The 18009-nt window shown below is 36.3% G+C and overlaps 1 protein-coding gene across 4 annotated transcripts in view; it reads left to right on the plus strand.

Annotated features, from left to right (window-relative positions):
* The window catches only part of LOC136040838 (origin recognition complex subunit 3-like), a 115646-nt gene that overhangs the window by 13065 nt on the left and 84572 nt on the right, over positions 1 to 18009 (plus strand). For all 4 annotated transcript variants that reach the window (XM_065725190.1, XM_065725216.1, XM_065725198.1 and 1 more), the window contains exons 4-7: positions 3678 to 3798; positions 6400 to 6557; positions 10152 to 10387; positions 13119 to 13278. In XM_065725190.1, the coding sequence (XP_065581262.1) occupies positions 3678 to 3798; positions 6400 to 6557; positions 10152 to 10387; positions 13119 to 13278 (675 nt within the window). The remainder of the gene's footprint in view (positions 1 to 3677; positions 3799 to 6399; positions 6558 to 10151; positions 10388 to 13118; positions 13279 to 18009) is intronic.

Here is an 18009-nt window from a genome sequence, read left to right on the forward strand (position 1 = left end):
ATGTCAAAGGCTTTTGAAAAATCCAGAAATAAGCCCAATACAGTATTTTTAAGTTCAAGTTGGGAACGTATAAACTGTGTGGCGTCTATTAGTGCATGAGCAGTTGAAAATTTGGCACGGAAGCCATATTGATGAGGAGAAATCAACGAATCTGATGAATGATTCCCAAATGTAAAGGGAGAAAGACGTCGGAATATAATTCTCTCGAGCACTTTAGATATAACTGGGAGAAGTGAGATTGGACGATAATTGCTTATCTCAGAAGGATCGCCTTTTTTATGAATCGGGATAACAATTGCTGATTTAAATGTTTCTGGGAAGACTCCATTGGTCATAGACAGGTTTGCTATGTGCACAATGGGTTCACAAATATAGGAAGATACGGTCCTAAGCAGCTTATTACTTATGCCAAAGAAGTCAGGTGTACTACTATTAGAGAGAGATTCGATAATTTGAAGCACCTCTTTGCGATCATTTGGAGAAAACATGGATCTGGGATTCTTGCTAGGGTGTACTGACTGTGAGAAGGAACAGGAGTTAGCATTTGAAATATTTGTGAAATAATTATTGAAAGCATCCAGTGCTGAAATTGGGTCAATTAATCTGCCACTGATGTCCCTAAGGTTAATAAATACAGATCTTGAATTCCATTTTTTTGAAAGAATTTCATTTATTGTAGACCAAATTTTTTGCAAGTTCCCTTTGCAGTGAGAGATTTTTGAATAATAATAATTTTTCTTTGCTTCCCGGATGAGTTTATTATATACGCTTTTGTATTTTTTATAATTAGTCAGGTCAATAACGCTACTGGTTTTGCAAGCTAACTTATATAGGTCATTTTTTCGGTATGAAGAGATTATCAGGCTATTGGACATCCAGGGGCGTATATGGGTAGTTTTTCGGTTTTATTTAAGAACTGGAAAGGTTGGACTGATAAGATCACTCAATCCCTGTTTATAACTACTTGTGGCTGAATTAACATTTTGACAATCCAAAATCTTGGACCAGACGAAGGATTTCAAACAATCTGTGAACCGGTTCATATTCACAGTATTATATATTCTACTAGCTGTTGGGGTGGCGCTTGGCGCCACCCCAACACCTAGTTGGTGGGGGCGCTTCGCGCCCCCCCCCAAGCCCCCCCGTGCGCGTAAGTCGTTACGCGCCATATTAGTTACGCGCCATTGTAGTTGTGTCCCTATGTCCCACCTGTGAATATATATATATATATATATATATATATATATATATATATATATATATATATATATATATATATATGTTTTTAACTACGTAAAACTTGCGAATATACAACATTCTTTGCTGTCCCATTGTCTGTGCATATAAATAGATTGTCAGGTTTACCGACTCTTGAACATGCAACATATAATGGTCCATGGGAAAACAATCCGTATTCAGATCTATACCTCATGATTCTAATGATTGCCCTTGAGCTTTGTTGATGGTGATTGCTAATCGACCATTCCCTGAGTCTCCATCGTCATTTATATATCCCCCTGTGCACCCCGGCGTCCCCTTTGTAGTTATGTCCCTGTGTCCCGGTCGTAATTTATATTCCCTGTGTCCCGGTCGTCATTTGTGTCCCGGTGTTCCAGTCTGTGATTTCTCTTTGAGTGTCCCGGGCGTCATTTATATTCCTTGTGTCCCGGTGTCCCGGTCGTCATTTATATCCCCCTGTGCCCCCGGCGTCCCCATTGTAGTTGTGTCCCTGTGTCCCGGTCGTCATTTATATTCCCTGTGTCCCGGTCGTCATTTGTATCCCGGTGTCCCGGTCTGTATATACATTCGTTTTTTAGTTTTGTTTTTCTCCTTTATTTTTTTCCTTTTTTCTTTTTTTTCTTTTTTAGTTTATTTAGATTTTTAGATTTTTTAGTTTTTTTATTAGTTTTTAGTTTTTTTGTAGTTTTTACCATTTTTTTAGTTTTTTTTTTTACTTATGTCCTGGTCGTCATTTATACTCCCTGTGTCCCGGTCGTCATTTGTGTCTCGGTGCTTTGTTGATTGCTAATTTATATTATATTTATATTTATATTTTTTATATTTATTAATATTTTTTTAGTTTTCTTTTTCTCTTATTTTTCAGTTTTTTCCTTTTTTTTAGTTTTTTAGCTTTTTTAGTTTTTTTATTAGTTTTTAGTTTTTTTTTAGTTTTTGCCTTTTTTTAGTTTTTTCAGTTTTTTTTAGTTTTTAGTTTTTTACCTTTTTTAGTTTTTTTTAGTTTTTAGCTTTTTTAGTTTTTTTTTCTTTTTAGTTTTTTTTGTAGTTTTTACCTTTTTTAGTTTTTTTTCTTCTTTTGTATTAGTGTGAAATAATTCAGACGTCATATGCGGACAAACACGACGTCACTCGACAGACAGACAGACAGACATAACCCACAAACAACTTATTTTTATATATATTTATTCATATTTTTTTAGTTTTCTTTTTCTCTTTTATTTTTCAGTTTTTTCCTTTTTTTTAGTTTTTTTCTTTTTTAGTTTTTAGTTTTTTTTAGTTTTTTACCTTTTTTTAGTTTTTTTAGTTTTTTTAGTTTTTTAGCTTTTTTAGTTTTTTTATTAGTTTTTATTTTTTTTTGTAGTTTTTGCCTTTTTTTATTTTTTTCAGTTTTTTTTTAGTTATTAGATTTTTACCTTTTTTTAGTTTTTTTTTAGTTTTTTAGCTTTTTTAGTTTTTTTTTCTTTTTAGTTTTTTTTGTAGTTTTTGCCTTTTTTAGTTTTTTTCTTCTTTTGTATTAGTGTGAAATAATTCAGACGTCATATGCGAACAAACATGACGTCACCTGATCCATCCACAGATCCACACACAGACAACTTATTTTTATATATATAGATTAGACGTAGGGGTATTAGTTCTACGGGGTTGAGTAGCTGATTTATGATGCTGTTACTCTTGAATTTAACCCCAAGTTTCAGCTAATCGAGAAATCGTTGAAGGGGCTGAAAAATGAACTCGAGTACTTGGAAGAAAGACTGAACAGGCTTGAAAGTAAATTAAACGATTACGAACAAGAATCATTACTTGATAGTCTTGTATTTCACGGTGTTAGACAGCTAACTGGAGTTGACACTCGTTCTGCTGTGTTGTCAATTATAAATCAGAAGATGGCATTGCCTGAATTTACTACAAATGAGATTATAAACGTTTATAGACTCAGACTGAATAATGCTGCTACTAACGGATGTGGTGTTTTAATATTTTTTTTCTCAAGATGATGGGAAGCCTTTGATATTTCCGAAATATGTCATTTGTAATTCTTCTGATAGCTGAAATAGTTGTAAATTGAAACTTTTGACGCTAAAATTGTTTACAGTGCCTGGATAACCCAAGAAATTTGCATCATTCAAATTACTTGTCATTATTAGCTGTAAAAAGAGAAAAAATAGAAGAGAACAGCTTTCCTGTGTTTTGCTCGCTTTTAACCTAATGGCTGTTACCAAGGTGTTTTTGAAGAGAGATTGGAAATTTAATTAACTTCTTCTTTCCGTTGCTGATGTATTTATATATATATATATATATATATATATATATATATATATATATATATATATATATATATATATATATATATATTCAGATTAAAAGATTGTCAGAAGATTTAAAAATTTACTCTTAAAGAAGTCATTAACTGTAAAAAGATTGTTGTGTCCTTCTTCCAGGATCTAGAGAGATCGCATCATATATCTTTATTTGAACAGATACAGGATTTTGCTGACAAAGCAAGCTCATTAAAGTTCGGATTTTCCAAAGAACTGATTCCAACTGCTGTCCTTGTGACAGGTGAGTTCATTTTTTAAATTCCAAACGATTGAATAGACATATTGAGCCTATTTACGAAACCATTAACCTCGTTGTCCAATAATTTTCTGTTATATTGTTTCAAAACCTACTTCAAGAAACTATCGAAAAAAAATCAATAAAAGAATTTCAAGTCTTGGCAATTTCAAGCCACCCTTAGAGAATCCCTGATATTTTATTCCGGGAAGCTCTAAGGTTCTATCTTGGGGAGGAGGAGCTCAACTGTGGAGAAGGTCCTGACTGAGGATTATTTCACTTCCTTTTCCCCCTGGCAAACAAGATTTTGCTATGCTTCTTAAAGGAATGTTTTATTGCTTTCAATATAGGTTGATGTGGAGGACACAAATTTAACCCTTCCATTGCAATCCGGTTTGAGCTCGGACATTCCAAGCCTATAATTGTAACTGTTCTCCAAGTTTGTTGATTCCAAAAGCTCTTCTTGTATTCTTAGGGGGCTTGCGAGTTGGGGGTGCTAGAATAGGTTTGAAAATTAATGTTAAGAAGACTGAGTCACTAAGGCTAGGAACAAGTGAAAATGAAAAGGTGACGCTGGGTAGCGAAAAGATTGATCAGGTGGATAGCTTCACTTACCTTGGTATAGTATGATTCGTAGTAAAGACGGTGGGAGCAGTGAAGATGTTGAAAGTAGAATAGCCAAGGCTCATGGTGTTTTTTCATAGTTAAAAAAAAGTTTGGAAGAATAGGAAGATAAGTCTGCAAACTAAGATTAGAATATTGGAAGCTACAATAATGACAGCGGTCAATATGGCTTTCAAGCATGGGTGCTCCGAAAATTGGATAAAGATTTTCTAGATGGTTTCTAGAGAAATTGCCTTCGGCTTGTTCTGGGTACCCGGCTGACTGACGGTATATCAAACAGTAGGCTCTACGGAAAATGTGGTTCAATTCCACTTTCTAGGGCTATAAGAAAAAAAAAGTTGAGATGGCTAGGGCACGGTCTACGGATGAAGGATGACAGATAGCCGAAGATTGTCCTTTTTGGCCAACCGCCTAGGGCTAAACGGAAAGCAAGTTGTCCACGTCTGGGGTAAGAGGATGTCATAAAGAAAGATTTAAAGGCAGTCGGAACTTCATGGAAGGGTTTAAAGAGGTATGCTTTGAGTAGATTGGGATCGAAGAGGAGAATGCGTAGCTGTGTTGGCATCAGGCGGCGTGATGCTGCGGTGAGTTATTTTATTAGTAGTATCCCTTCTCCAGAGGTATTATCAGGGTAGGACCCTAGAACACTATGGCTCTTGCTGTAGTTACTTACTATAAAGTCTTGCTGGGATCCGAGTTCCATAAAAAACTTTCAAAAACTTACTTACTGTAAAGTTTTGCTGGGATACTTTGTACTGAAAAAAAAATCTTTGGACCATCCTCTCTCCAGAGAGTGAAGCAGTTCTAGGCATGGAAAATGCATGCATGGACATTACCTGTTACTTCTGCCTAAAAACATTACTGTTACGATTAGACTCAATGCAGTAAAAAGCTGTCTGAGGCAAACACAGCTATGTACTTTTCTTCTCCAACGCGCTTTTTGGGGCTTCACTCTCTTCTTTCTCCTATGAAGTCCCAATCAGCTATAAATTCTCCTTTATGACCTCTTCTCACATGTTTTGGTAATTATCTGCTTTTGGTTTGCCCCTAAAGGGATGGTCAAAATGACCAATCTTTGGCAATTTGTCATCGTTTATCCGTATAACGCGGCCTAGTTATCTTAACTTTTTTTTAGCCCTAGAAAGTGGGATCGAACTGCGTTATGTGTTCATCTTGTTGTTTGATGTACGATCAGTCTCCCTCGTCTTTTCGAAGCACCCTCGCTTCAGAGCAATACTTGACTACAGCAATTACTTTGACCTCTGACATTCTAATCTTTGGTAGGTTTATCCTCTCATTTTCCCAAACTCCCCCCCCCTGCCCCAAGATTTACAACTCGGACCCTTTTTTATGCTTACCATCAAGTTTGGTTGATATCCATCAATCCTGTCTCCCAGGTTTTCTGATTAGAAGAATTTAGGGACCCTTCCTAAGGCTTCCTGCCAAATTTGGTTTATACCCTACAACCCCTTCGGGGGGTATCTGAATGTCAAGAATGTAGGGACTCTTCCTCCCCCTGAATGAACCCAAATTTACACCGCCACCCAAAAACACAACATGACGCTAGTTGTCAATTTTAGAATCCGAAGAGTCAAATATGAGAATCTCATATTCCAAAAAAGTGATTACATGAATGTATATAATATCTGCCCGTCCCAGGCAACAAGAAATTTTTTGCGAACTTGCCCGAGATGAGTACCGTCGCCATCAAACTTGTAGTCAAGACTGATCCTGCAAAAGCTTTGTCAGAAAATCAATAGCGATGAATAGCTAGTTCGGGACAGAATTAATATTCCGTTTTTTTTCTCTCTTTAACCAGGCCAGAATACTACTATATACAGAAAAAAAAGATCATGAACTAAAAGCTACCTTGGTCGAGAAAAAGATACACACTTAGGTATATTTCTTCAATGTTTAGGAAAAAGTAGAGTTTCGTAGGCTGTACAGTACTTATTTTATTCATTTATGTTTTTATTTTTTTAGGAATTAACATGCCGGATCATAACCGTTTTTTCGGTATGTTGAGTGATCATTTACAGGAGAATTGCAGTCCTCTTGTATCTCGACTGAACCCTAAGACCTGCACTTCAATCAAAGCCCTAATACAGAATCTCGTTGGTCAAATAATAAAGGGAAAGGAGGTGAGTAAAAAACTGTAATACTTTGTTCTATCATAGTCAAGGTACCAATTCTTGGTTTCTTTAATGAGACGGATAAGACTTTCTATTTAAGCTACAAAGGGAGAATACCACCTACTGGGGAGAGTAAACATATTGTCCGCCCTCTTCCAGCGGGAGAAAAAGAAAAAAACACACAGAACAAACATATCTTAGTAACTGTAGAATTTCCCGACAAAAATCATTCATTCTGGAACATTTGACCCCTCCCTTCCTCCAGGAAATGTGCGTGGCCAATCGTACGTAAACCTGCTGTAATTTTTGTTTCGTTTTAATGGCACTTGGTATCTACCAAGTGACATATAGCAATCGCAAATTCTGTCGGTCTCTCTGTCGGTCCCGGTTTTGATAGTTTAGGCACTTCCGGATAAGCTAGGATGATGAAATAGGGCAGGCGTATCAGGGACCAGACAAGACGAAATTAGAAATTCTCGTTATCCCGATTCGACCATCTGAAGGGGAGCGGGGGGACGGTTAATTCGGAAAAATTAGAAAAAATGAGGTATTTTTAACTTACGAACGGGTGATTAGATCTTAGCGAAAATTGATATTTGGAATGACATTGTGTCTCAGAGCTCTTATTATAAATCCCGACCGCATCCGGTGACACTGGGGGGAGTTGGAGGGAGAAACATAAAATCTTGGAAAGCGCTTAGAGTGGAGGGATCGGGATAAAACTTTGTGGGAAAAATAAGCACAAGTCCTGGATACGTAATTGACATAACCGGAACGGATCCGCTCTCTTTGGGCGAGTTGGGGGAGGGTTAATTCTGAAGAATTGGAAAATATGAGGTATTTTTAATTTACGAAGGAGTGATCGGATCTTAATGAAATTTCATATTTAGAAGGACCTCATAACTCAGATCTCTTATTTTAAATCCCGACCGGATCCAGTGTTTTTGGTGGGAGTGGTCGGAAATCTTGGAAATGGCTTAGAGTGTAGAGATCAGGATGAAACTTGGTGGGAAGAATAAGCACAAGTCTAAGGTACGTGACTAACATAACCAGACCGGATCCGCTCTCTTTGGGGGAGTCGGGGGGGGGGGGGGGTAATTCGGAAAAATAAGAAAAAATGAGGTATTTGTAACTTACGAACGGGTAATCAAATCTTAATGAAATTTCATATTTAGAGGGAAAACAGAAATCTTGGAAACCGGAAATCTTCGAAAACGCTTAGAAAACGGAAAACGCTTGGAGAGACCGAGATCAAACTTGATGGGAAGAATAAGCACAAGCTATATATACGTGATTGACATAATCGGAACGGATGCGTTCTCTTTGGGGGAGCTGGGGGTGTTAATTTGGAAAAGTTAGAAAAATTGAGGTATTTTTAACCTAAGAGTGGGTGACCGGGTCTTAATGAAATTTGATATTTAGAAGGAACTCATGCCTCAGAGCTCTTATTTCAAACTCCGACCAGATCCTGTTGACATTGGGGGGAGTCGGAGGGGGAAACCAGAAATTTTGAAAAACTCTTAGAGTGGAGAGATTGGAATGAAACTTGGGTGGGTAGAATAAGCAAATGTCGTAGATACGTGATTGACGTAACCGGACTGGATCCGCTCTCTTTGGGGGAGTTCGGGGCTGGGGTTCATTGATTTGGCAAGTTTGGTGCTTCTGGACGTGCTAGGACGATGAAAATTGGTAGGCGGGTCAGGAAGCTGCACAAATTGTTTTGATAAAGTCGTTTTCCCCGATTCGATCATCTGGGCGACTGAAAGGAGAGGAAAAATTAGAAAAAATGAGTTTTTAACTTACGAGTGGTTGACCAGATCTTAATGAATTTTGATATTTAGAAGGACCTCGTGACTCAGAGCTCTTATTTTAAATCCCGACCGGCATTAAGCCTCTGATTTTCCTTTTAAATCAAATTTATTGATTCTTAGAATTTTGCTAGAGCTCATGCCATATGAGCTCTTGGCTCTTCCGGCCTCGTCACAAGTGTTATATGAGCTCTTAGCCCTTGTTATGCTCTTGGAATATCTTTTTTCTTTAATGCTTTTTCAATACTTATTTTGGTGAAAATTCAATTCTGGCGGAAAAGGAATGAAAAAATATTGATTTTTACTTTGTCAAATCAGCAACTAGGATAGTATGTTTATTTTCTATCTTTCTGAGTTCTATTAAAGGCTTATATTTTATATCTTTCTGAGTTCGTTATTATGATAATTGACGCTAATTGAAGCCATAAATTTTATAGGCAGGAAACTTGTCACCAGTAAAAACACTCAGAGAAATTATTACGGAACAAAATAGATCATACAACAAAATCGAGCAAACTGCCTTCATCAGGCGAAAATTTAGTGTAGGTAAAGCAATTAAACGAAACGACTGCACACGAAAGGAAGAAAAAAAAAACAACTTAAAAACACATTAGTTTTTGCATCAGATGATTATTCTGACAGTGGAATTTATATTGTATTGTTTACAATTTGTGATAATTTATCTTTCTATAAAAGTGCGATAGGTTGTTTGGAATTATCAGTAAAAAGGAATCTGATTGCGTTAGATTGTCAGGAACCCCTTTTTACGAGAATATAAAGGCTCCCTCCCCCAACAACCATTGGGAGCGAACAAGCAAAGTACAACCCCTCCATCGTCCTTACAGTTTCTCTGTATCAATTCAGTCTTTCAAGGGTATGCTCCCCTAATCACTTCTGCCCGGGAAAGAAGGTGGGTGTCCTCTGGATCGTCAAACTAAAGTTGCTTGAAGTTTTTTGTCTAACCTAACCGAAGTCCTATCATTTGGCTTCGTGGTCTATCAGTGACTGTTTAAATCTTCAACGGTAATTAATTGTGGTGAAGCTACTGTTGATTCCTGCTTTAACATCCAGCATCAGTAGTGGAACTCATCTATTCAAAGTGTTTGTTTCGGAGTTCTGGTACTACTTTGGTAGAATTTTGAAACTTCTGTGGCAATATAAAGTAAGCTTCTATTGATTTTTGAAGTGCGTTGGAAACTGTGCAAAGGTTGATGGCTCTCCACCACTGCAGCTCAGGGTCTGAACTCATTATTGTAGATCACAGTATTCGTACTATAGTATCTAGCTGCTTTCTTGCTCCACGGGAAGGGTAAATTTCCTGAAAGCTTGTTTATCTTTTGAATTTGAATAATTTCAAAGCGGAATTTTGTGGCAAGAACACCATTCAGTTGTTTACGCTCCTTTTTAGCTGCAAAAGTTGTAATGAAGGTACGGCCTATATTTGTTTGATGAAATCAAACTTGCATATATATCCGTTTTAGTTAAAAAAAAAATATTAGGAATTTTGGTCAATAGTTAGGGTAAAATTCATTAAAAAGAAATAGGAGCTATAAGTATTTTCGTTCAATCGCCATTTGAACAATCAATAAAAGCTGAGCTTCCGTTAACTCCCTTGGGATCCTCCTCCCATAGGCAAAATTTCTTAAAAGTGACGGTACAAAATGATATGGCATAAACCTAGAAAGGTCATGAAATCTAGTTTAGCCCTTGGGATCTTTGGTGTAAATAGATTTTTAATAGATTCCTTTTAAATTGCTTCTACCTATCTGTTGTAAGATTAATATTTTCATTTAAGGACTTGATGCCTTACCTAGAAGACGAACACGAAGTGGAGGAAATCCAACCCGGTTTTTTGACCAAACCCTTAGTCTACTCTCTAGAAACACTTTGTGCATGGTATAAAGAAAAGTTTAAAAATTCAGAGGGTAATGTAAGGAATTGTAATGGAAGAAGAGACTTGGTTTTCATTATATTTGAGGAATTTGAAGGATTTTCCGTTCCTATTATTGGAGACGCTATCACGTTAATAAGGTTAGTTCTTGTGGTTCTAAAGGATAGTAAAGGTTTTCGATCAAATTAAAACAAATTTCTTTAAAATTAATGGTTTTACATATGTGGAATCAACGTAAAAAGGAAATGCTTTGGCAGGATGCCAAATCAAAGCCGAGCACAAGTTACTATAAATGAAGAAAGCAAACCCCCAAAAACAACAGCAGAAATTACAATAAATAATGAAGCCAAGCCTAAAAAGAACAAAGTTACCCCAACTGAGTGTAGCTTTGCTTGTTGTACCCTCACACCCCATTAGAGGCTGGATCATCAATCCTGCTTTGCTTAAAACTAAATAGATTAAACAGCACAAATTAAAAAAAAAAATTAAGCCTGCTGATTTTTTGTACATTTGAAAGGATGGAATTTAAAAGGAAGAAAATATCGAGGAGAATATATTGCATAATAAACTTTTAAAACTAAATCGAGTATTATAAATATGCAGATACCAAAGCAAAATAATTCCGGAAACTTGAGCAACATATGATTATTCAGTCCTATAATAAAAAACAAAGCGAAAACTGTTCGATAAACATTTAGCTTTCAAAAGATTACCAGTGCGCCATTGCAATAGGAAATGTGGCCACACCACCTCTATCTATGCAATTTCTGTATGTTTTAAGTTTAATTTCTTCTTTAATATTATGTATGCCCCTTTAAAGTTTCATATCTTTTATCAGCTAGTTTCTGATGATTTTGAGTTTTAGGTTCGCTCTGAAATTTTTATTATCTCCGCTCTGTACTTTTCGCTCAGGTTTGTTTTTTTGAATGTTAGTTATGTTTGTTTTATAATTGGCATTATTTTTGTTCACATTTGCAGCAGTTATGTTGGATAATAAGCTATATAAGTAATTAGTAGAAATGTGGTAATTATTGTCCCCTAGTTATTAAATGAGTAATTAAGGTAGCAATGGTAGGAGCATGCGTGGTTGTAATTCACTATGCGGAAAATAAACCCCCATTTTTGGAAATATACATGTATTGTGCTGTTTATTTGGATTCTGTATTGTAAAATTTGCTGTTGACTTACCCTTGAACCATTGGGATACTAATTTGGGTCAAAATCAAACCCGAGCTTGCCGCGTTTTGAGTTGAGATTTCTGTACTGTTATACTCGCCTTGCCACCAACATCCTCAGAAACCCTTAAAAAGTATAATAAACGATGTGGTGAAAGTTTGAAGGCGGTTAAAAAATGTAGACTACATTCTTTAGTTTTCTTTAAGGTCCTCGTATTTTTCGGTTTAAATTTAATATTTGTGGTTAAAATTAAGGACTTTAAAAAACCTTCGACTCCAAGTTTGGTGAAAATCATCATCTGTGAAATATCTGTGATAATCTTATCATGTTTTCATTTTGGACTTTTATATTGTAAGGTTTGTTTTGTAATTAACATGCTGAGTAACCGTTGGTTAACAACTGTGGCAGATATAAGATGTCGTTAGTGAAAAACGCAGTCTAAATATTGAATTTTGTTTAAGGACGCTTATGTTGCAATTGCAGCCTCAGGTTTGTAATGACTAATGACTTCGTAACCCAAAAAATAGCTACATGGGTGATAATAAGCTCTATTTTTGGATATTTACTAGTTTTCATTTTCTGCAAGCATTTATCTCAAGTACTTATATCTGGGTACACCTTTATTGACTTACATAGGTCCTAGATCCTCAATAGACAAGGCCATCAGGCTACACCAAAGGCCAGAGATTTTGATTCCGCCTCGGCTACATTTGTACATTTGTACGACAATACAGCAACATTTGTACGACAATCCACACCATTTCATCTTATTTGACAGCACCCTTATTATTGCCCGCGTTAAAGGTCTCATGCAAGTTTGCAGGGAAGCAATTGAGATAAAAAAGCACATACAATAAAAGGTAGCTCTCAATAGAGACACTGGAGAAACTTCTCTTAGTCCAATTTATGACAAAATTATTAATTCTGATCGCTTTCACATACATCCACAAATTTATGCTGCACAATCAAATAAAATAGCGGATAGTAATCTACCTAGAAAGCGATTAGCCTTTAAGAGTGCTGTACGTAAGATGAAATTTTGAAATGTCATTTAGACTTGTGTTTTTATTCAGTTACCCTTTCACCGTTACTAAGAAAGGGTCATCCCAAGATATTGCCTCCAGGCCCTTTTTGAAAATCTACATGGATCATATACTTTCTTTTGATTAAGTAGAAAACCCCCTTGAACAATCTCCGAAAGTTCCACTTTAATACCATTAGCCTTACTGGTTGCAGTAATCGTAGTTGTTGCACTAGTAGAAAAAAATTCCTGGAAATTTAAGCTCAGTTTTTATAAAAGAAAAACTGTTAAAAACAAATGTTTTGTTTCAGTAAACACAAACGACGATTTGGCCTTCAGTGTGTTTAAGGGGGTGATATCCTCATTACCCTGTAATATCTGCTCCTTTAGTTTTACTTGTTTACTCATTTTAATTTTCTTTTTCGGTTTCATTCAATCATCTATAGTAATACATCTTATTTTTAATTTTTAATATTTATTTATTTTAATTTCTGTTTAATTTAAGTTACATTTCAATCATTTCAGCTTCTTATCGTTTTAGTTTTCAATTATTATATAGTTTTATTTCTGCTCGTTTTAGGTTTCAATATCGCTCTTTACTTATCCCTCAAGAAGATTTTTATGGATTTTTTTAGATCAGATTATGCTTAATTACCTCTCTCTCTTTATTTCAGTGGTTTTAGAAAAATTATCCCGTTTGTTTTTGTCTTCGGTGTGGCCACATCATCTTCGGTTGTTCAGGAAATTCTTCGTTACCCCGTGTCATCATGTGTGGCTATTGAAAATTTCCAAACTCCACCTTCAGTACATTTTCTGAACACAGTTTTAGATAAAGTAAGTTTTAGATGAAGTTTAAGGATTATTAGCATTATTTTTATTTATAATGCCAGAAATGCTCAAACAGAGTTTATCAAAAAGGGTTCTCTATCTTAAATTCAATTTGAAAAAAAAAGGTTTTCCCATTAGCAGTGAAGAGCAAATTTTAGACTTGAAACAAGAAATCATAATTTCTCGGATGCATCGATCTGCCAAATTAAATCTGAATCACAAAAAGAAGTGAAACAAAATGGATCTTGAAAAGTTGATGTATTGACAATATAATGATATAATTCCAGTATAATATGATGACAAAATAACAATATGATAATATAATGACAATAAAAATCATGCAGATTGCCTACTTGTCTTAAGACAGTCTACTTGTATCAACTGTGGCAGAAAAAGAATTTTGTAAATATTTTCGAGTTTCTGAGTTTACTTTTCTTTGACTCTAGGTTGTGAAACAAAGTTTCAATGACTTAAGTAGGATTGTGAGCCATATTAGAATTTTTTTTTTCAAATTTAAAACACTTTTGCAAACTCTTTAAAACCGTCATTAAAGGCCAGTGCCGCTTGGAAGATGGATGGCTGGAGATCGGTGCTTTGAAAGACTTTCTCAGGCCATAGTTTAAACCCAGGATCCTTTTTAATGTTTTCATTCTCGGACTGCGCTATTTTACTACCCAGCACATTGTCCATCATCAAGAATTCTACTATACTCTGCAGTTTTGACATTTTAGTTTTTTCCTGAAGATGGTATAATGCTACGAGTTTCCTTTTTGAGGAACTTATAGACACTAGTTTGCTATTTTGAAATTTTAGCCGCTTTAATCAGATGCGACTAAGTCTAGTTTGAGTCACTGCAAAAATTATCATGTTTATATGCGATTCTTGAGTCGGTTTTTTTCTTTGCAATATTTTGTAAATGATGTTTATGTGTCTGAACACAGGCAATTTTTAACAAAAAAATTCCGCAAGGATTTTTAACCATACTGATGGAGGCACAAGCTTGACCCTCATGCCCTTCCATACCCCTTTCCTCACCCCTTGTAATGCTAATTTTTTAGTGGAACGGTAGGCCTACTGCGTTTTCTTTTAACCAGAATCACGCAAGGGCTTTCAATCTGCATGATCGGGGAACGACACTTGGCAATTGGCCGTCCAATATCCACCATTGCTCCTTCATCCAAATTTTTGAGGTGAATGGTAGACATCTTTCCCTCTGTTTGAATAAGAAATCTGCAATGATTTTCCATTTTTGTGATTTCAGACAGATAGTGGCCTGTGGTCCCTCGAAGACACCTCTCTTACTATAATAAGGTTTTGTCTGCATGATTGGAGCCGCCTTCTCTGATCTCTAATTTTTGGTTGTGTTTGGCCAAAGGAGACCGAGTAGATAGGTTTTCAGAGGCCTCCAGCCCTTTTGATCCCAAAAATTGGTCTCAGAGACCTTTGGCTCTAAAGTTTCCTCATTCACTTGAAATTTAGTATGAGGGCAACTGCAGCGAAACTGACTTCAGTCAAGAAATTTACACCGTTTAGCTTTACAGCCGAGGTGCTGGTAGGTTTTACATTTTCGTTGTTCAGGAATGTCGCTTCGGTCAAAGAGGTTGGCTTGTAATTAAGAATCATAAAGCTTATTCCTTCTTGTTATTTTCTTCCTGGACGAAGTTATATTCTTGTAGTAATGATGTACCTTTTTATTCATATCAGATTTTTTTTTTTGGTGTAGAAAATTTGCGTTCATGCAAGTGGTTGCGCAACACCTATAAATATTAATAATCATGGCTTAGTCTTGCGATTACTACTACTACTACTACTACTACTACTACTACTACTACTACTACTACTACTACTAATAACTCACTGCAGCACCAAGCCGCCTGAGGCCAACACAGCTACGCACGCTCCTCCTCCAACCTAATCTATTTAAAGCCTCCCTCTTTACACCCTCCCAGGAAGTTCCCATTTCCTTTAAATCTTTATTTATGACATCCTCCCAACCCAGACAAGGACGACCTGCTTTCCGTGTAGCCCCAGACGGTTGGCCAAAAAGGACAATCTTCGGTAATCTGTCATCCTTCATCCGTAGAACGTGGCCTAGCCATCTCAACCTTTCTTTCATTATAGCCCCAGAAAGCGGGATTGAACCACACTTTTCGTACAACCTACTGTTTGAAATACGGTCAGTCAGCCGGGTACCCAGAACAATCCGTAGGCATTTTCTCTGGAAAACATCTAGTAAATTTTCATCTGCTTTTCGGAGTGCCCATGCTTCAGAGCCATATTTGACCATTGTCATCACTGTAGCTTCCAATATTCTAATCTTGGTTTGTAGACTTATCTTTCTATTCTTCCAAACTTTTTTTAACTGTGAAAAAACACCCTGAGCCTTAGCTATTCTACTTTTAACATCTTCACTGCTCCCACCATCTTTACTAATAATACTACCAAGGTAACTGAAGCTCCCAACCTGATCAATCTTTTCGTTACCTAATGTCACCTGTTCATCTTCACTTATTCCTAGCCTTAGTGACTTAGTCTTCTTAAGATTAATTTTCAAGCCTATTTTAGCACTCTGAACTCGTAAAACCTCTAAAAATTCATTCATTTTGCTCACACTTTCATCTAATATGCTTAAATCATCAGCATAATCTAAGTCCAGGAGCGTTCTTCCTCCCCATTTGATTTCATAGTCTCCAATTGCCTTTCCTGTGCTCCTTAATACGAAGTCCATCAAAACTATCCATATAAAGGGGGATAGAACACAACCCTGCTTAACTCCTGATTGAATACAAAACCAGTTGCTAACCTCATTTCCTACCTTAACCGCAGCAGTATTATTCTCGTACATAGCGCAAATCACTTTAATGTATTTTTCAGGTATACCATATAACGATAAGACCTTTGTTAACGCTATTCTATCAACAGAATCGAAAGCTTGCTCATAATCGATAAAACTGAGGACCAAAGGTGTTTGACAACGAAGGGACTTCTCAATTATTAACCTAAGAGTGAAAACATGGTCGACACATCCTCTACCTTTTCTAAAACCTCATTGTTCTTCCCTTAAAACTTTGTCTACAGCATGTCTCAGTCTAAAAAGTATCATATTACTCAGTAATTTGCTACCTACAGAGACCAGACTAATGCCTCGATAATTACGACACTCACTCTTGTCACCTTTCTTATACAGTGGTTTAATTAAGGTTTTCCTAAAATCATTGGGTACTTCCCCTTTTTCAAAAATCATGTTCATAATCTTCGGTAGCTTATTCCTAACCTCAGAGCCACCATATTTAAGAAACTCATTAATCATACTATCAGCACCTGGGGCTTTATTATTTTTTAATCATTTTAGTACTGTCGCTAATTCTTCCTCACTAAACAAATCTTCCTTCACATCCAAGGTATCACAAACTTTTTCATTTCCATCTATATCTTTTCCTGCAACTGTATCTCGGTTTAGCACATTCTCAAAATGTTCCACCCATCTTTCTTTAACTTTTTCCTTATCACTAATTGTGGCCCCATTTCTATCTTTAACTGGGACTAGTCCGGATTGGCTACTCCCTTTCAATTTATTAACATGCCAGTATAATATTTTACTATTATGCCGTCTAGCCGCATCTTCCAGATCCTCAGCAATTTTATCCATCGCCTCCACTTCACATCTCCTTAGTTCATATTTTAATGCTTTCTCCACTTTCTTTACATTCCTTTTGTTTTCATACGACCTATCACTCAGATAATTCTTATACAAACCCCTTCTACTCTCTATTAAACCTAAAGCTTTTTCACTAATATTCCTAGTTGCAGTCTTAGCACTCTTCCCTAGGACACCATCAGCAACTTCACAAATTGTTTTTCTGCAATAGTCTTGCGATTGTTTTTCTGAAAATACTCTTGCGATTACTAGTATAGTAAAGTGTTTATTTGTAAATCGGTCGAGGATACACATAAAATACATCCAAAATACCATCAATAGACATAGAATACAATCAAATACTACCGAAGTACTTAATAGGTGTTATGTTTCGAGGCGAAGTAGTGGAGCTTTAGACTGGACATGCTGCAATTTTAGGGATAACAACATAAACTGTGTTGTATGCTCCGGGGTAAAGGAATAAAGCATTGACTTATATGCATGTTCATTTAAAACTAGTAACATTGACTGTGTCTCAGGACGTAAAGAATAAAGTCGGTTTTAAGAACACACCGTATTTCGGGGAATGTATCGTCATTTATTTTTTTGATGAAGATATTCTTCTTGAGACACTTTCAAAGTTAGGAGGCTTGAAGCTACGGCATTTAACCGGTGGCGAAGGAACAATATCAAAGTCATGCTCCTCCAATACATTTTTCATCAAAGGCAATTAAAGATTGATGTATCAAGCTGTATCAGGTGTATAAATATAATTCATTTTAATTGCTGCCCGTCTTCGGGGTTCATTTATTCATTTGTAGTAATTGTGTTGCGAGAGCAACACTTTGGTTTTGTCCCGTTTTTTTTTTTTTTTCCTATGCCACCGATGTCGGCTTATTCCTGGAAACTGGTAAGGGTCTAACCTGTGCGGTTTTTACGGAAAGTGTGTGACCTCAGGCCGGATTGATGAATATGGTATTACATTTTGGAAAGCTACGCAGAACTCCTGCCTGGGGCCAAAAAGGATGGTTTTTGCTTGTCCACGAGCCAGAGCCTATGGTGTGCGAAGTGAAGTGGAGTTATGCAGCCAATGTCAGAGA

Source organism: Artemia franciscana, chromosome 2 (assembly GCF_032884065.1).
Source record: "Artemia franciscana chromosome 2, ASM3288406v1, whole genome shotgun sequence".
NCBI lineage: Eukaryota > Metazoa > Arthropoda > Branchiopoda > Anostraca > Artemiidae > Artemia > Artemia franciscana.